This window comes from Chelonoidis abingdonii, chromosome 8 (genome assembly GCF_003597395.2).
Source record: "Chelonoidis abingdonii isolate Lonesome George chromosome 8, CheloAbing_2.0, whole genome shotgun sequence".
In the NCBI taxonomy this organism is placed as follows: domain Eukaryota; kingdom Metazoa; phylum Chordata; order Testudines; family Testudinidae; genus Chelonoidis; species Chelonoidis abingdonii.
The window spans coordinates 62,914,434-62,933,914 of record NC_133776.1 but is presented as its reverse complement, the minus strand read 5'-3'; the positions used below and the strand labels follow the sequence as shown (position 1 = coordinate 62,933,914).

The window sequence follows — 19,481 nt, the reverse complement described above, 5'->3', positions numbered from 1 at the left end:
CCCAACCATGGCAGGCATGGGAGAAGGCTAGGGAAGGGATGAACCTTGGGGAATTAGCAGGGAGACAGGAGAGGACAGGTCGTGTCTGGAAAAGTGGGAACTGAGGTGGGGCTGGCAGTCCAGCAGGGGGACACTAGTGGGCCCTAAACTAAAGGCAGGCCTAGGAAGTGATGACACAATGCTGCTATGTAGGGTGAATTTGGAGTCAGTCCTGTCAGCCAGCCTGGGTTCCACGTGCATCCGGGCCGGCCACACCAGCTTCCCCCTCCACAGAATTCAGTGCTTCATTGACACTTGCCCTTGGGCATGCTGTGGTGCCCCAGGCCTGGATGTGGATGCCCGGGTGCATGCAGCAGTCCTGTACAAATGCTCCCCTCGAGCCCTGCACACACCAGCTCTACACATATACACGCGCCCACCAGTGCCACAAGCATTTGCATGCAGAAGCCCTGCACAGGTACCTCAGCGCAGTCCACACACCAGCGCCCCACCCTGCATGCATCAGACCCACTAACGCAACCACTGGCTTGACACACATACACCAACCCTGCTCATTTGTGCATGCCACAGCCATGCACACACACACCCCTCCTGTGCACAAGCCTCCATACCCCAAAGGCGCAGCAGCCACTGCACACGGGGAAGCTCTCAACCCCCTGCCTGGAGATTACTTGTTTTTAATCGCAAGTTAAAAAGGAAGTGAGGTAACAAGGCTGAGAGTGAGAAAAACATACAAACCACAGTCTGCCTAGTACAGGGGCTGGGAGACTCGCTTACAGTTGGGCGATTGGGGGCCCAGTATCCCTCAGGTCTGTCTGTCAGGCAGGAGTGTAGACACTAGAGAGGTGATTGCCAAGGTGCCCAGGGAGGTGGCCACCAGCGTGCCCCGTGAGAAGGGCTGCGTGTTCCTCCTCAGCCACTCGTACTCCTCCTCCAGCTGGCGTCTCTGCAGCTCTGGCCCCACACGCTGGTGGATGGTCTCATAGTACGTGTTGAGATACTGGATCTGCAACCAGACAGGAGAAGGCCATGAGCGGTAGATGTGATGGGTAGCCCCAGCCTGCCCCGAGAGCCCCCACTCACCTGGTCCTCAGACAGAAAGCTGATGTCAATGAGGTTCCGGTCATAGGGCACCAGAGACACCACCTCGAAGGTCAGGTAGGCCTTCTCCCCTGCCCCATGCTGTAGCAGGAGAGAGACAGTGAGGGTACTGAGCCCACCACCCCAGCTAGGCTGCTGTTTACACCCTGCTAGCCCTCCTGAGCTCTGACCTCCTCCTCCTCATGGCATGTCATGGCCCGAGCCACAGCCTCCCCTATCTGCCACCACATCCCTCACTCGCTGCCACGTGTCATGCACTGCCTACCTCTGTGCCACATGGTCAGTACACTGGCATGAGAGACACTCCCACCTCCCTTGTAATCTGTGGCCAAGGTAAAGGTGCAGGAAGCTAAAAACCTACACGTGGGGTTTTCTAATCGCAGCACTTCCTCCACTGACTGGTCTCCAGGCCCTTCACTACCTGCATCCTCCTCTCTCCCGCCAGCAAAGCATCTCCCCATTTTGCAGATGGGACAAGGTAACTATAGACCCCCAGTCCCAGCCCCTGGGTCAGCAGCCTTGTAAATGGGCTGAGCCGAAGCAGCTCCCTGTGTGACACGTTGTCCCACCCGTGGCTAAAGCTCACTGAGGTTTGTGATGCTGCTGGTGGGCCCCGTGGTGTCATTCAGGCACTAGAGGCACAGATTTACAGCTGCCCTGAAGAGGGTGCACCTGGCTTTGCTGTCTCTGGTCACTGAAGAGGGAGATTGGCCCAAGGGTTTGGCATTAGCCAACATGGGAGAACTGGGGGTCAATTCCCTGCTTTGCCACAGACTCCCCGTGTGACCTTGGCCATGTCCCTTAGCTGCCACTGTTACAGGCTCTGATTTGGATGGGTCACAGCCTCTCCTCCTGCAACTAGCACCCAGGCCTCTCCCACATCTGAGCCAGTGTGAACTTCCCTCCCTTCCCTCTAGCAGTGGCAAGAAGACAGAGCATTTCCCTACTGTTGGTAACCATGTCCCCCCCCCACCACACCCAGCCCAGTCAGGACAAATGGGGCATGGCTTAGTGCAGAAGCCAGTGCCTAATGGGGATGCTCAGGGCTTGGCTACACTGGAGAGTTGCAGCGCTGGTGGTGGGTTTACAGCGCTGAAACTTGCTCACCGTCCACACTTGCAAGGCACATACAGCACTGCATTTCCCTGGCTGCAATGCTGGCTGTACTTCTGCTCTGCCTGGGGTATAACGATTGCAGCGCTGGTGATGCAGCACTGCTCCGCCAGTGTGGCCACCAAAAGCACTGGAATTGGCCTCCAGAGGTATTCAGAAGTATCCCAGAATGCCTGTTCAGCCACTCCCAACAGCGCTGCAAATGCTGCAAACGTGGCCACACTGCAGCGCTGGTAGCTGTCAGTGTGGCTACACTGCAGCGCTTCCCCTACACAGCTGTACGAAGACGAAGACAGCTGTAACTCCCAGCGCTGTACAGCTGCAAGTGTAGCCATACCCTCAGTGTTGCTTATCTGGGGCCAGCAGGCAGCATGGCTGGACGCAGGGCATGCAAGGCCCAGCAGGACAGCCCTTTCCTGCAGGCAATGTAGGGGAAACTGCTCCTTCCCCTCCTCCAGCCTGGCCTCAGGGAAGGGGCCTAATGGCCAAGACTTGCTGACCACTCACAGACAGCCAGACTCCCTGGAGCACATGCAGTTCTGCTCCAAGAAACTCTGTACTGGAGTTGCTCAGCACTCGGGGACTCCAGAGCAAATGGGCTCAGGAGACAAGGAAAAGGGGGTTTCCCTGGCGGCTGGTTCTGCAGACTCCCTGGGACTCACGAGTCCTGCTGGGCGTTCTCCAGCCCATGCATCATCTCAGTATCTGACCCAGCAGGGGCATCCCCCTACATACAGCTCCAGGGAACCATCATACAACTGGACTCTGCTATCAGCGCTGCATGAACGGGACTAGACATCAGCTCCCTCTCTGCAGCCTGTGAGTCAGTGCAATGACAGCTGGGAGCAGCTCTGGGCTGCTGTGGCTATTTTGTCAGTCATGACTTTTGGCCCTTGCCTTCCTTTCCCAGGGTGTGCTTGTGAAAGGAGCTGTCACACCTTTCCCACTGCAGGCTCCTTTGCTGATCCCAGTCTGGGCTCTGCTGCGGCCTGGCCTGGAAACAGCTCTGCTCCCTGGCCTCTTCCTTTCCTAGCTCTGACCCCTTCCAGTGCCTCGGTCCCCTTGGCCCCAGCCCAGCCCAGCCCCCAGCCCAGTGAGCTGTGCTGAGGAACTGCCTTCCCAGCACTCCAGCGTCACTGCCATGGTTCCAGTCCCACCTACATCGTGGATCCCTTTTGGGATCCCACCATGTTCCTTTCTCCAGCTCCTGCTCCTTGCTCCCTGGTGTTTCCCCTCTGCTCGCTCCCAAGCCGACTCACCCTTGCCTTTCTACACCTCGCTGCCTGTCTGGGTCAAGCTTATGTGGCTGTTTCTCCACTTCCTGTGGCTGGATGGCACAGACGTGTTTGCGTTGAGCAAGAGGTGCCTGCCCTGTCACAGCTCACTGCCTCTCCCTTCCGACGTGATTTCATTTGCCACACTCCCTACAGCCCTGTGTGGCCTGTCCTGCTCTCACACCTGGGGCTGCCAAGCCTCCATAACACCATCCAGGGGTGAGAGCTACTCCTCTTGGCTCCCGCTCTGCATACAACGTACTCTGAGCTGTGATCGGCTCCACCTCAGCCCGTGCTGCACCCTCCTCGTCCATGCTGCAGCCTCTCCCGGGGATGCTGCCAAAGTGGCACCGAGTTCACTGATACTGGTGCAGCCCCATGTGTGGGTCCCTTGTGGGGCTCACAAGACCCATGCTGACTCAGTGGCATTGGTTTAACACATGGCTTTAAAATCACCCGGTTGGCTAGCACTAGCAAATCCAGCTGGACACCTATCTGGTCTCCCTGGTGCCCTGCCTAGCGCCCCCTCTTCCCACCTCCCCCCCGCCAGCTGGTGGGTGCAGCAGGGCACAAGGGCTTTCATCTTGCACACATGCCATGGGGCCCCATCCCTCCTCACAGACCCCAGCACACACAGCTGGGCCCCTCTGCCCCACACAGACCCAGCACACACAACCATGCCATGCTGATCCTGCAGCCAGCAAGCTGAGCTCTTTGATGATTTGCCCAAGAACATGAATAAGTACACACTCAGTCTCCTGCATGTTTAGAGATTCACAGACTCCAAGGCCAGAAGGGACCATTGTGACCATCCAGTCTAATCCCCTGTATAGCACAGGCCAGAGAACTGCCCCAGAATAATTCCTAGAGCAGATCTCTTAAACATCCCTGGCCTCACACACCCTTCCCCAAGTCATTGTTAAGCAGCTGGTAGGGAACTGTCATCAGCTGTCTCCCAACTAAGCCCTAAAATCCCTTTGCCCTCACCCGGGTTCCAGGTCTGGTCCAGCCCTCTAGAACTGAGAGAGAAAGTCGGGGGAAGGAGGGGAAGGGAAGGTGGCTGCCGACCGGTGATGTGTCAGCAAGGCCTGTCCCATCAGGGGCAAGGAAGATGAGTCACCTTGGTTTGAGCTTCCACCACCAGTGCCACGTCTTCAATGCGGATTCCAAACTCACCCTCCTGGTAATAACCGGGCTCTGGGAGCAGACATAGGGAGGCCAGTGAATCCAGAGCCGTGACAACCTTGTCATGCTGTAACTGGGGTCTCCCACACACCCTTGGGATCACAGAGCTCCAGCTGCATGATCCCCACTTTCCCAAATACCTCCTGGCCACAAGCTAGACACCAGGGCCCTGTCCCACAGCACTACCCCCACCCCCTAGCCCTGGCAAGAGCCTAGGACTGCCATGGAAATGCATGGGGTCTGGGAGATTTCATGAAGGGCGGTGCTGCCTTAGAGTAGAAGGCACAAGAGCCCACGTCTCGGGGCACAGGGGTATTGGAAGTGCCCGGGGCGTGGAGGAGCGGGGGTTGTGAGGGACACACGTACCTATGGACGTGAACATCCCTTTGACCAAGGGCACGTTGTTGGACTGGAATCCCACTGGCCCTGCAGGGAGAAGATGCCAAGTTTATTTCTCTTTCTGGATGCTGGAGCAGGATGAGCCCTGAGAATGGAGACATCCACTCCCTCCTCCACAAGCAGGATCTATTGGAGAGGTGGCTGCACCTTCCACATGCATAGGGCCTGGGACCTGTGCTTATCGTGCATATACCCAGAGCCCAGCATGCTTAGCAACCCTCACTCCCTGGGATCCACAGACGATTCCCTCCACTGGGCCTCTCAAGCCAGCCAGGCATCCAGCAGACTGACCTGCCACACTGCCCAGCCATCGGTATTCTCCAGGCCCTGTGATGACAGGTGCTGTGCTCCCTGGGGCCATGACAAAGTCACTGGGCAGGTGTGGGGCATCCAGTTGCCAGAAGGGGATTGAGAATTCTTTGTGGGCAGCCACCACTGATGTAGGGCGTCTGTATCCCAGACGCTGGCCAAGCAATGGCTGCAGGGAGATAGGGAGAGGCAGAGCTGTTTGCGCAGCTCCCCTGTGCCTGTCCAGTCCAAACACCCAGGGGTGGAGGCGAGAGCCAAGGGGGCACAGGCCCTTGTGCTGTTTCTCTTGGGGACAGGCAACCAGCATAGCACCTACACTCATGGACAGACAGAAAATTGCCGATGCCATGGCCAGTCCCATGGCCGTAGTTGAGTCCAACCTTCCACAAGGCTTGGCGTGCGAAAGCCTCAACCACTCTCCCTGAAACACAAAAAGCCAAGAAGTTCTGAGAGGAGAAGCCATGCCCATCCCCAGCGTGCTTGCCTGCATAGCAGAAAGCTAAACTGTATTATACTATTCAGCCACTGGGTGTGTACTACGTTGTTTGAGCTAAACTTAGCCATACCTGGCAGAGCATTAAAGGATCTTACAGTGACCAGGGCTGGTGTTTATCTCTCTGGGAAGGTAGCTCTGTGGCCAGCCAATAGCTGGTACAGAAGCCTGACCTGCTAGTAGCAGCCCTGCTGCTCTGTACAGGAAGTACATGACATGATGTCAGAAGTAAACTAATGCCAGAGGAGAGCAAACAGAAGGAACAAAGCAGCAAAGATTGCAAACAGAGGGGGAAACGGAGGAAAGGTTGCAGGATCTCATCCATGTGCCACTCTTCAATGCCCCCGAGAACTTCAGCTTCGACAAATGGACAGACTGGAAGCAGTATTTTGGAAGATTTCCAATTGCTACACATTTATTTATTAATTAATCTTTAATTTACACTGTGGGGAAGCAGGCAGAGCATATCTTTAAATCCTTTAACTTTACTGAAGCCAGTCACAAAGATGACGAGGAAAGGGCTCTGGCTATATTTGATGTATGCTTTATACCTCAGCAAAATGTGGCTCATGAAAAAGCACATTTTCACCAGAGAATTCAAGGACTGGGGAAAATGGTGGATGTTTTATAAGAGCTCTGCCTGCATAGGCTGAAAACTGTGATTTTGGAACTGCAAAACTTGAAAATATCAGAGAAAAGCTGGTTACGAGGGTAACAGATAAAAATCTTTCACAGCAGCTACAAGTGAAGACGACTAGCTGTATCTACGGATAACAAAGCACTTTAGACTAGTCAAACAGCAGAACAAAAGGCTGGAGCATCTTCAGAAACCTGAAACTGGTTTAGACACTGTAAACAGACACCTGAGAGCAGTAAAAGGCATTACCATAAAACCCCTCAGGCAAGAAGAGAGAACGCCAGAGGGATAAATTCCAGTTTGCATGCATCAGGTGTGGAAAAAGTCCTATCCCAAGAGATGATGCATGTCCAGCCAGAGGCAAAAGAGTCAATACATGCACAAAATATGGACAGCACCAAAGCAGTGAAATTGAATATTCATGGCAAGACTATTGACTTTAAAATTGACTCAGGAGCTGAAGTCAGTCATCTCAGAAGGGACTTACAAAACCTGACTAGCCCTGGAGGGATTGGAACTGCATGGGCCAGTCCCCCACAGAAACAACTTTCAGAGACAAAAGCTTTGCATTCAGAGTGCACATATGAGCAAAGGACCACAGACCAGCAGCCTTCTCAGCTGCAGCATGGCTGTCAGGATGGGCCTAGTGAGGAAGGTGAAAGAACTCGATGGACTATTGGGTGATATTGGACTTCTGAAACCTTAAGAGACCATGCTGAGCCATACAGTGTACGTATGGATCGCAGGATTCTCATCCCGTTACTTCATAGAGTGGAAATCGAGTTAAAGAGAATAGAGTGGATTGGCATAGCAAGAAAATCTCTGAACCAACAGCATGGTGTGCTGCAGTGCTGCTGGTTACAAAGAAAAATTAAAAACAAAGAAACAAACAAACAAAAACAGTGTGAATCTTAAGAGACTCAATGAAGCAGTTAGTTGTAAGAGAAACATACATCCTCCCAACTAGGGTTACCATATTTCAGGTTTCCAAAAAGAGGACACTGCCAGAGGGGAAGTTTTGGAGGGGAAGGGGGAGCTGGAGGTGGGGTACAGTTGCGGGTGCTGAAGGAGGTACCTGTGGCGGGGTTACTCACTGGAGGTGAGGGGCAGTGTTACTCCCTGTCACAGTGGCAGGGCAGCTGGCACAAGCCCAGGATGCAGCAATGGACATCAATCAGCACCTTCCTGCGGGACCCCCTCCCCAGGGCTAGGAGCCCACCTGGGTGGGCAGGATCCAGCAGCTATGGCTTACAGGGGAATGGACCAATCAACTGCAGATGCACAGGAAGGACCAATCGGAAAGCAGACCAATCAAGGCTCTTTCTGAGCTGCGGCTTGTCTGCTATGCAAACCCTCAGACATTGCCTGTTATTTTTAAAATCCCCCACGGACAGAGAAAGGAGAATCAAAAAAGAAGCTGTATCCAGGGAAACCCGGATGTCTGGGAACCCAACTTCTAGTACTGGGTAACTTCGCCCTCAAAGTGAAAGGAGCTACAGTATTATTCCAACCTGAATGCCTTGAGCAGATTCTGGCCGGTTCCTTTAGCCAAAGAAAGTGCTAAACTGACTCCATTGATCACATCCTTTGGGGGACTTTGCTTTTAAATGTTACCTTGTGGGATTCCCAGTGCACCTGAAAGTTTCCGAAGAAAGATGGCAGGATTGCTAACAAACACAAATGGAGTTGCAGGTTTTCATGGATGATATTATGGGTCTTTGATAGGAGAACACAACAAATCCCACAACCAAGGTCTAAGCCTAAACAGTCAGTCTGGACTGAAGCTAAACAAGGAAAAGTGCATTTTTACCTACCCCAAATCAAGAATTTGGGACAGACAATAAAGAAAGATGGAATCAGTCCTAGCCTCAGAAAGTAAAACCAATCTGAGAATAGAATCCACCAACAAATGTACCAGCACTGGGGATGGAACATTGCCCTGGTCAATACCTACAAGACCCTCCTGCAGAAACAAAACTCCCGACTGAACTGTTAAAGTCCAACACATCTTGGCTGTGGGGGCCAAACCAAGAAATTGCCTTTAAAAAGGTAAAAGAAATGATCTCAACAGCTCCAGTTCGACGATGTCAACAAGCCCACAATGGTTGGTGCGAATGCAAACAAGCTGTAGCCTAGGTGATGTACTATTGCCACAACATGGCTCGGAGCGGAAGCCAGTTGCATTTTGCTCTCTCACACTCACCTAGGGTGACCAGACAGCAAGTGTGAAAAATCAGGACGGGGCTGGGGGGTAATAGGAGCCTATGTAAGAAAAAGACCCAAAAATCGGGACTGTTCCTATAAAATCAGGACATCTGGTCACCCTACACTCACAGAAGCAGAAAAATGGCAGGCACAGATTGAAAAGGAGGCCTGGCAAGAACATGGGCATGTGAGAACTTTCTCCGATCTCTGTGTGGACTGGATTCATTTACACAGGTAACAGACCAAACCCCCTGGGAACCCTCATCCATGGAAAAGACCTGGATCAAGCACCACTGAGATGCCACCTGAAAAGCCAACTCTGCCCCAAAGCACTGAATCTCAGGTTCTTCCCGGCCTTGTTCTCAACATGGGGCGCAGCCAGCAATCCCAGGGCAGGGCTGTGCCCAGCTTGGCACCTACCTGATGTTTCGGAGGGGAAGACAAGCCTGGCCAGGTCGATGTTTCCCATCAGCACTCGCGTGTATGCTTCCTGCATGGGACAGAATGAGTCAGGGGTCCCCTGCAGCACTTGTGGCTGCGGTGATGGCAGTGCAGGGAGGCAGGGTGTCCATGCAGACCCACAACCCCGCTTCTGCACGGCATCAGAATTGCTCTGTTGGGGGTCCTGGGTCCTATGACTGCTAGCTGCTAATGGAGACTCTCCTCCAGCTAGGTGGTGGGGCCTGTGTTTCTGCAGCAAGGGAAAGTGGGCATGTCCCAGCTGGTGCCATGAAGTCTCAAGGCCCATGGAGTGTGGTGTTACCGCGGCTGTGAAGCTCAAGCTGGCTGTGGATTTGAACAGCGTGCTGTCCTGTCCAGCTGCCTCTGGGCCTTCCAGGGGCTGGTGTCTGGGAGCCAAGAGATGGAAAGAGGAGAGGGCCCTCATTACTGACACAGGCAGGGTGTGGGGAGCCCTTGCCATCTCCCCCACCAGAGATGCTCATCAGTCCAGGACTGTGGCACACAGTGTCTGGGATCCAGCCACAGGCCAAGGGCAAGGGGTCCACATATGGGCATGCTCACTACCTTCTGGAAAGGGGTGGGCTCTCCCCAGTGGACAGTCCGGGTTATGTCCGTGGTTCCATCCCTGCAACAGAAGGAAAAGTCAGCAGCATCCCCAGAAGCTGGGCACTGACCTTGTGAGCCTGGGACTCCCTGCCTGCAGAGTGCTGAGCTGGTCCCTCTGCCGGAGTGCAGAGCAGCTCCTGCCCTTCCTCCTGCCTGCTGTGGGACCAGAGGGGTACAGGGCTGGGAACACCCTGGGGGAAGGCGGCTCAGTGTAACCACCATGGTTTGCCTGTTTCTGGACATGGTTAGTGCTGTTTTTGTTGGGACAGATCTGGGCAGCACGAATATGAGACCAGGCCATACGCACAGATATTGCCCTCCGGAGTCCAACAGGTACATTTCATCCACAGACAACTTCCGGCTGCTGACGTTGGATGGACTGAAAGGGAAAACCCCCACAGTAACCAAGAGATTCCGCTAACAACCCCAGGGGACACCCCGACAGCTGCCTCGTGTGCATGCTCACGTACACTCACATACGTGCTCACACGCTAGAGTGGGCCAGTCCAAGGGCCTGGAGAGACAGATAGAAATGGGAAAGCTCTGCAGGCCCCCTTCCCCTAAGAATGCCCGTCTGTCCAGATATGCGCCCAGCCCTCCTCACCACAGCATCGGAGCACCCCACCATGTGGCAGCAGGGCCCCTACATGCCATGTGTGCAGTGGGGAGCTGAGGGGAGCATGGCATTCAGCTCTGAGAGGGCTGCAGCTGGCTTCCCTCTCTAGGGCAGGGAGCCCCACTACCTGGGCCCAGCTCCTGGGGCAGTTCTGTCTCCTGCCCTGCTGGCTGAAAGATTCCTGGTCCTGTGGGCAGTGAGTGGGAGGGAGGTCCCAGTTGTGGAGGGCGCTAGGGCACTGATCCCATCCATGGAGAGGCTGCTCCGTTGGTACCTGTAGTGGGCCAGCGCTGCGTTGAGCCCGCTGGCAGAGATGGTCTCGAAGCTGGCACCCCTGCAGTGCTCCTTCTCTCTGGAAAGGAGAAAGAAGCCCGGGAATGCAGGAGGGATGAGACAGTGCAGCCAGGCCTCTGGGGGAGAAGAGGGGGCAGTGTGGCTCCCTCCAGGGACTGGGAGGGCAGGGGGCATGGCTGGGCCCAACAGACCCCGGGTGGGGAGCTGAGCAAGCCCTGGGGAGGGTGCAGCTGTAGTGTGAGGAAGGGTAATCTAGCTGGGCCCTGGCACTTGGTTCTCTGGGCTCCCCCTCCCCACCCAAGCCATGCATTGCTTCTTCCTCTTGGTTTCTGGCCTGGGGGTGGTCTGAGGAAGGGAGGGCACGGCAGGCTAGGGCTCACCCTGGCCATATTCCCCCAACACATCTCTCCTGGGACCTGCTCTCCCCTCAGGTGGTGTGCAGCTGCCAGGGAATGGAAGGGTGATCAACCTATTTCTTCCAGCACTCTAATTCAACATCCCCTCACCACGAAGGGGCGCTGTTGGCCTATATAAACCTGGCCAGTGGAATGCCAGCCATGGGCATCCTAATGCCTGCCCTGCCTGCCCTCCATGCAGCGTTGCCCCAACAGGGCACAGGAGTTTGCAGGACTCTCTGTGTGGCTGTGGCCATGCCCTGCTCACTGTGGGGGGCACCAACACAGAGCAACTCACTCTCTGGTCACTAAGGGCTCGTGTGGTGCATGGACCCCAGAGCCAGATCCTGCCCCAGGGGCCCATCTCCCACAAGGTCTGTGGCCCAGTCAATGTCCCATAGGGGCGGGAGTGGGAATTGCCAGGCTGGAGCTCGGACAACGGTCACGCTCATATTGACCTTCGTAGCTTGTCCACATAGCGAGCGCCGGAGAATTCATCCACCGACCCCTTGGGAACGTTCTTCTCCAGCCAGAGCAGGTACTGGATCATGGCCACGGCATCCCGCACCTGAGGGCGACCCACCGGAAGCCTAATTCTCCCAGGTGAGAGAAGCACCAGGCCCTTCCCCATGCCAGCCAATCCCCACCCCTGGGCCAGTCCCCTCTGCAGAGGGAGAGCCAGCTCCTGCCAGCACTTACGTGGGCCGCTTTCAGCAGCACCTGCTCCTTGGTGTTCTTCACTGCCTTGGTCGTCATCACGGGGGAGTAGCTGCTTTCCACCAGCTTGTCCTGCAATGGGCAAGATGGGCCAGGTGTCAGCTGGCCAGAGGAGCAAGGTTGCCAGCCACGCTGTCCCTGAGTTCCCTGTGCATGCAAGGAGCAGGGGGACAGCTATTCCTCTGAGCTGCTGGCACACAGCAGCCCAGCTGGGGCCCGTGGTGGCTCCAGGCCCTGCACGTACCACCTGGCAGAAGAACTGGCTGGTTTCTGGGGGGCCAGTGGGTGGCGAGTCACACACTGGGCTCATCTCAACCTCTCCCCTTACACACCTGGGGTCTCTCAAGCCCCCTTCCCTTGCACACCTGGGGCCAAGTCTCAATCCCCTCCCCACACACACCTAGGGCATCTCAACCCCCCTTCCCTCACACACATGGGGCCTCTCACCCCCACCCCTCACACACCTGGGGCCTCTGACCCCCACCCCCACACACCCAGGGTCTCTCAACCCCCTTCCCCTTACTTACCCACGGCTTCTCAACCCCCTCCCCTCACACACCCAGGGCCTCTCACACCCCTTCCCCTTGCACACATGGGGCCTCTCACCCCCTTCCCTTTGCACGCCTGGGGCCTCTCACCCTCTCAACCCCCTTCCCTCACACACGAGGCCTCTCACCCCCACTTCCCTCACATACTTGGGGCCTAACCTCCCTCCCCTTGCACACGCAGGCACATCACTGCTGTCCACTCCTTGCATGCCAGCTCCTTACATGGGTAATGATATCCCTGGTGCCTCTTACACAGGCAGATTAGCCAAAGCCACTCCCAGCCCTGGGCTGGCTTGGCCTGTTCTGCAGACGCAGAAGAGAGAAGGTGGCAAAGGTCTAGCCCCTTGGTACCGGGAGAGCTGGGGCCAGCGCTCACCTGGGGGATCACTCCGTAGAGCCCATAAGTCGTGTATTCCGTCCCGATCCAGACCCGGACATCTCCCTGGGCATAGGCCTGCACGCTGGCTCGCACCTGGTTATACTCCTCCACCTGCACGCACAGGGGCCCCGGGCACAGTGCACTCAGGGACTGCAGTGCCTCCGCGCTCAGGCGGTTCCTGTCCACAAACAGACTGGAGGGAAGAAGCACCGGGCTGGGCTCAGCTGTGGGACCCATCACTGTCCAGCAGAAGCAGGGCCAGCACCCTAGCCCAGGGCTGGGATGGGAGTGGGACAGAAGCCTGAACACTGGAAAAAGAGTCCAAAGGGGATTGGATAGCTGGCCCAGTCCCCAGGAGATGCACTGGGGCTCAGAGGGGGTGGGGAGCCCGTCCTTTGGGGACATGAGGGAGCTCAGAGGATGTGAGGGAGCTGGTGCCCAGGAGACATGCTTGGGATCAAAAGAGGGTGGGGAACTGATCTGGTCCCCAGGAATGTACTGGGGCTCAGAGGAATTGGGGATATGGGCCAGTCCTTGGAGGATTCACGGGCTCAGAGGGGATGGGCCAGCTGGTACAGTCCCTGGGGGACATGCTGGGGCTCAGAGGATCTGGGGAGCCAGTCTGATCCCTAGGGGAACTCTGGGTCTCAGAGGGGCTGAGGGAGCCGGAGGCCAGTAACTAGGGATGTGCTGGGGCTCAGAGGGGATGGGGGAGCCAGCCCAGACTCCAGGGGATGTTCTGGGGCTCAGAAGGGATGGGGGAGCCGAGGACCAGTGCTCAGGGATGTGCTGGGGCTCAGAGAGGATAGGGGGGCCAGGGGCCAGTCTCCAGGGGATGTACTGGGGTTCAGAGGGGCTAGGGGAGCCAGCCCGGGCCCCAGGAGATGTGCTGGGGCTTAGAAGGGATGGGGGAGCCGAGGGTAAGTGCCCAGAGATGTGCTGGTGCTCAGAGAGGATGGGAAAGCTGGAGGCCAGTCCCCAGGGGACATGCTGGAGCTCAGAGGGGCTGGGGGAGCCAGCCCAGGCCCCAGGGGATGTGCTGGGGATGGGGAGCTGCTCTGTACCTGATGTCTGATGTGGTCAGCAGTGCGTAGGAGTAGAAGACAGGGTTGTACAAGATGTCATCTCCTCGGAGATTGAAGAGCCCTGTAGGAACAAAGGTGTTATAGACCCTCCCTTGCGCACCAGGTTGCCTGCCCTGGCCTGCCCTGCCCTGGCCTAGCGTCACTCCCCGCTGGGTTCCTGGGGCCGTGCTGGCAGAGGATATGGGCATGAAGTGACACTAGAGTGGTGCCATCCGTCAGAATGTGTGAACAGTGACCAGCACAAGGGGACCGGATCTCATCCCGTAACAGTGAACAGCCAGCCCAGGCAGGTAGTGTTGGCTTGCTGTGGGATGCCCAGCAGGAAAACTGCTCTCAGTGGTGCTGAGGGTATTGGAGCAGTGTTGGGAGGGTCTGAGGGGTGTTGAGGGCACTGGGAGGCTGTTGGGGGTCTGGGAGGGTCTAAGGGATGTTGAGGGCACTGTGGGGCTGGGAGGGTCTGAGGGGTGATGAGGGCCTTGAGGGACTGTTCAGGTACTAGGAGGATCTGAGGGGTGCTGAGGGCACTGAGGCGCTGTTCTGGTGCTGGGAGGGTCTGAGGGGTGATGAGGGCTCTAGAGGGCGGGTTGGGGGACTGGGAGGGTCTGAGAGTTGTTGAGGGCACTGGGGGACTGTTGGGGGTCTGGGAGGGTCTGAGGGGTGCTGAGGGCACTGGGGGGCTATTGGGGGCCTGGGAGGGTTTGAGGGGTGCCCAGGGCAGTGGGGGGCTTTTAGGGTGCTGAGCGAGTCTGAGTGGTACTGAGGGCACTAGGGGGCCTGTTGGGGGACTGAGAGGGTCTGAGGACTGCTCAGGGCAGTGGGGAGCTGTTGGGGGACTGGAAGGGTCTGAGAGGCGCTGAGGGCAGTGGGGTGCTGTTGGGGGCTGGGAGGGTATGTGGCGCTGAGGACACTGGGGGACTGTTCGGGGGCTGGGATGTTCTGAGGGGTGCTGAGGGCACTGGGGGGCCGTTTGGGGGTTGTGAGCGTCTCAGTGGTGCTAAGGGCTCTGGGGGGACTGTTAGGGGGCTGGGAGTGGCTGAAGTGTGCTGAGGACACTGGGGGACAGGGAGGATCTGAGGGGTGCTGAGGGCACGGGAGGGCTGGGAGGGTCTGAGTGGTACTGAGGGCAGTGAGGGGCTGTTGGGGGGCTGGGAGGGTCTGAGGGGTGCTCAGGGCAGTGGGGGCTGTTGGGGGGCTGGGAGGGTCTGAGGGATGCTGAGTGCAGAGGGGGTCTTTTGGGTGCTGGGATGGGCTGAGAGGTGCTGAGGGCACTGGGGGTCTGTTGGGGGGCTGGNGAGCAGGGCTGCTGGGTCCTAGAGAGAGCAGAATGCTGCACAGTCTGAGGGAGGGGATTGGCTGTTGGGGTCTCTGGGAGGGTATGAGGGGTACTGAGGGCATGGGGGGGCTGCTGGGGGGCTGGGAGGGTCTGAGGGGCACTGAGGACACTAGGGAGGCTGCTGGGGGGCTGGGAGGGTCTGAGGGGCACTGAGAACACTGGGGAGCTGCTGGGGGCCTGGGACTCTGGGGCTGCCAGCGAGAAGCCAGGGGTGTTGGCTGAGGCCATGGTGGAGGGGAGTGCAGTGGCAGGATGGTCCTGGGCCACAACGCTCACAGGCTGTCTCCTCCAGAGCTGACAGAAGCACAGCCGTGGGGCTCCTGGAGTGCTGCTCCATCTGGCTCCGGATCCCGGACACTTTCTCCTGCCAGGTGCTGCCTGAAAGGACAGTGGGGGTCGGGCATGAGAGTCAGGTACACGCAAAGCCCCATGCAAGCCCCTGGCCCACCCCTGCCTGGCTCTAGGGCATTCGTTCCTCCAAAACCTGCCCTGGCAGAGGGCTCAGGGCTGGCCAGGACTCCCTCCGTAGTCTCCCATAAATGCTGTGCCCTTGGCAAACAAGCCAAGGACCTCCCAGCCTGACCCAGCCCAGCCAGACTCCTCCAGGGGAGCCCAAAACATCTGGAGAGCTCTGGGGAGCAAAGGCACCACCCTGGGGTCAGCTGTGTGCGTGGCACTCAGACATCTACCCTCCATCAGCGCAAACAGGTACACCCTGCTAACATCTCAGCATGCCCAGCGGCACACAGGTGATTGCTCTCCAGTGTCACCAGCAGGGGGCACCAGGGAATGGGCTCACGTGCCACACCTCCCCACAGGGAGCAAGTACCAACCCGTGAAGGTCTCTGGCAGGAGGTAGATCTCACTGGTGGGCAAAGGAGGCCGCTGCGAGCCCCACACCAGGTCCACAAGGTTGTCCTCGATGGGAACCAGGGTCCTGCTGGAACCCTGCAGAACGTGGGCATAACTGTTCCAGAGATCTGAGAAGGGATGCAGCTGTTGGTTAGGCTCAGAGGTATGGTCAGTCTGCTGCGCCCTCCCCAGGCATTGCTCCGGCCAAGGCTTCAGGGGTGAGAGCCAGGACAATGGGAGCTGGGCTGCAGTGTCAGGCCCTCCACCCCGTGTCCTAGGCCTTAGGTGGCAGGTACTGTGGAGTGGAATGGGAGCATGGAGGCTTGGCTCCTCAGGGAAGGTAGGAGATGCAAGGAGCAGGGGCGATACCAATGGAGAAGAGGAAGGGATCCAGTCCAATGTTCTCGTCAGCGGGAATCTCCTGGAGCAGCCACTCGCCAATGGAATCAGTCCAGACTGCAAGACAGAGCACAGCATAGTGGCAAGTGGATTCTGGGGGCAGGGGGAGACGGGCAGGCAGGGAAGGCAGAGCAGGGCTCAGAGTGGACAGCTCAGATGGCTCATGTGTGGCACACCTGGAGAAAGGCTGCTGGGATGCCAACCTGGCTCTGCCTGGAGCCCATGGCTCTGAGTCACTGCCAGACTGGCTGCCTCATGGTACCAGAGGCTGCTGTGTACCAGGTCGGGTTTGCCCACAGCTCTGGAGATCAGGGCTCCCCAGTGAGAGGCTGGGACTCCCCAGCACTAGGCACTCATGGCAGCAGCTAGGCACAGAAAGGCTGCTGAGGCCCTGAGACTGAGGGTGGCTCTGGGACCGGAGTGAGCAGCAGAGGTCGGGCTTGGCACAATCTCCCTGCCCATCATAGCTACTGACCTATCTTCTGTAGCTCCCAGTTGCAGTCCATCTGGCGCTCAGCCTGGGTCCAGTATCGACTGTCTGTCCACAGAGCCGCCTTCTTTGTCGTCACCACCCCTGTCCCTGAGACGGGAGAGGAGAAGGCTCATTAGCCCGGTGTTCAGGCCTTTGCAGACACCAGTGGTGCCAGTCAGCGATGCTATGGGGAGGGAATGTCCCTCCCAAGGGGGTTGAGGAAGGACTCAGAACGTGCCCTTTTGTGGGGGTGGGGCCGGGAATTTGCTCCCCCAAGGAGTCTGTGAACTGGTGCCGCTGGCAGGCATGTCTTACTGCCCCTTCCCTCCCAGAGGGGCTCTTGTCAGGACAGTTGCTGGGGGCGGGCGACTCAGTCAGGGACCTGTTAACCCCAGTGCCTAGTGCAGCAGTTGCCCTCTTGCTAATGCAGGGAGGGGCTTGTGTGGCACTGCATGCTGGCCTGTTCTGCGGCTTCGCACAGAACAAATGACCCCATCTTCCCAGCCTGCCTCTGCGACGATGGCAGTGGGCAGCAAGATGGTGCCATATGCCAAAAGCTGGCGGGCGCAGATTGCAGACCCATAGCCGTGGAAGGGACCTCAAGGGGTCATCTACCCCCTCCCACCTGCCTCCAGGGCAACAGGGACATGAGAAGCACCCATGTGCTCACCGCCTCCCCCACCCCCGTGCCAGTGCATGCCCCCCTCACAGTGAGTGATGCTGTAACTTCAGTGCAGTGAGCCTGGCAGGGGAGCCTGTTCCCGTGGTTCTGCCCACTGCCTATCAGTGCCCGTCCTCAGCCCCCTTCCTCCTCCAGATATTGCCCAGCCAGGTGGCAGCAAGAGAGCTGGTTCCAGGAGGCCACCATAGCCTCAGCAGTACATGGACTGCCTTCCCCTCAGCAGCTCAGAGCCCCTCTCTAGCTAACAAGGAGTGCAAGGGCTGTCCGACCCAGGGTCTATGTGCTACGAAGGGGGCAGATCCGTCCACAGCTAGGTCTCACCCATCCCCACTCTGGCTGGGACACAGTCAGCTGGAGAGCTTGGGGCCTGGTTACTTTGTGTCCCGGGCATGGAAATGGCCCTCCTGTGGGTCAGGGAAAGAGCACACAGGGAGAGGCACCTTGTTCAGAGGGGGTGCTGTGAGGGGATGGGCCCACCGGGGGCATAATGAGGGTGCAGCCTGGCCAGAGGGCCCTTGGGGTAGAGGGATCCAGGAGTGGGGGGCGGGGAAGGTGAATGGGAATTCAGACAGGCTGTGGGGACGCATTCACCTGCAGATCCCGTGAAGCCGCTAATCCATGCCAGCCGTGCATCCCGCTCAGCAATGTACTCACTCTGGGACACAGAGGGACATGCCATTACAGCGCACGCCTGCCCCCCCCATGCAGAGACACACTATCCCAGTGCATGCCGCCCCTCCACGCAGAGACACGCCATCACAGCGCACGCATACCCCCCGACACAGAGACATGCGATCACAGTGCATGCCACCCCCCCACGCAGAGACATGCCATCACAGCGCATGCCTATCCTCCCATGCAGAAACACACCATCACAGCACAGGCCTGGCCCCCCACATAGAGACACACCATCACAGCGCACGCCTACCCCCCCATGCAGAGACACGCCATCACAGCGTCCGCCCACTCCCCCCACGCAGAGACACACCATCACAGCACACGCCTGCCCCCTCATGCAGAGACACGCCATCACAGCGCATGTCTTTCCCGCCCCCCCGAGACATGCCATCCCAGTGCATACCTGCCCCCCATGCAGAGACATGCCATCAGGGTGCATGTCTGCCCCCCCGTTACGCAGTGGGGATTTTTCCTTGTTAATGTTGTATGTGAACCTAAGTGAGCCTTACTGCTTTGCATGAATGCTGTGTGTGCCTCAGTTTCCCTGTGTATTGCACCAATGTCTAGTCAGAGGTGGGCAAAGTATGGCCTGCGGGCCACATCCAGCTCACAGAACTATCCTGCCCAGCCCCTGTTCCCCCTCCCCTGCAGCCTCAGCTCACTGCGCCACCGGGCAGCTCAGCACCAGCGCATACCCCTGCCCCTGCCCCCGCGGGGCTGGGAGCAGGGGAGAGCAGGGATGGAGGCTCACCCACAGCCTCAGGGGAGCAGGCGGGAGGTGCAAGCGGCAGGAGCACGGCGAACACAGGTAGAGGACTCAAGAGGAGCACTGGGCGGCCTTGCAGCCGGCCAGAGAGAAGCGGTGCTTTGAAGGTAAAACCGTCGCTTCTCTCTGATCGTGCAGCTGCCTCTGCCCCTACTGAGTCCTCTGCCCATGCTTGCAGAGCCACATTCCGAAAGGGGCTGGAGGGCGTTGGATATGGGATGGGGTCCCAGGGGGGCGGTTAGGGACAGGAGGTCCCAGGAGGGGGCAGTTAGGTGACAGGGAGGGGGGGTTGAATAGGGAGTGGGGTCCTGGGGGGCGATTAGGGGTGGGGGGTCCCAGGAGCTGGCAGTCAGGGGACAGGGAGGGGGGTTAGATAGGGGGTGGGAGTCCCGGGGTGCCTATCGGGGGCAGAGATGTGGATAGGGGTCAGGGAGGCAGTCAAGGAACTGGGAACAGAGGGTTGGATGGGGGGGCGGTCCCA

At 58.0% G+C, this 19,481-nt stretch overlaps 1 protein-coding gene across 1 annotated transcript in view; it reads right to left on the bottom strand.

Moving 5' to 3' along the window:
• Positions 1-726: 726 nt before the first annotated feature.
• XPNPEP2 (X-prolyl aminopeptidase 2) overlaps positions 727-19,481 on the bottom strand; it is a 28,170-nt gene continuing 9,415 nt past the window's right edge. The window contains exons 4-21 of the mRNA XM_032773788.1: positions 18,148-18,211; positions 16,878-16,982; positions 16,373-16,459; positions 15,985-16,131; positions 15,428-15,529; positions 13,798-13,879; positions 12,731-12,926; positions 11,789-11,878; positions 11,548-11,657; positions 10,675-10,752; positions 10,092-10,163; positions 9,743-9,803; positions 9,137-9,206; positions 5,698-5,802; positions 5,040-5,099; positions 4,609-4,685; positions 1,084-1,182; positions 727-1,006 (exon numbers count right to left, since the gene is read on the bottom strand). Coding sequence (XP_032629679.1) covers positions 806-1,006; positions 1,084-1,182; positions 4,609-4,685; positions 5,040-5,099; positions 5,698-5,802; positions 9,137-9,206; positions 9,743-9,803; positions 10,092-10,163; positions 10,675-10,752; positions 11,548-11,657; positions 11,789-11,878; positions 12,731-12,926; positions 13,798-13,879; positions 15,428-15,529; positions 15,985-16,131; positions 16,373-16,459; positions 16,878-16,982; positions 18,148-18,211 — 1,806 coding nt within the window. The 3' untranslated portion in view covers positions 727-805. The remainder of the gene's footprint in view (positions 1,007-1,083; positions 1,183-4,608; positions 4,686-5,039; positions 5,100-5,697; positions 5,803-9,136; positions 9,207-9,742; positions 9,804-10,091; positions 10,164-10,674; positions 10,753-11,547; positions 11,658-11,788; positions 11,879-12,730; positions 12,927-13,797; positions 13,880-15,427; positions 15,530-15,984; positions 16,132-16,372; positions 16,460-16,877; positions 16,983-18,147; positions 18,212-19,481) is intronic.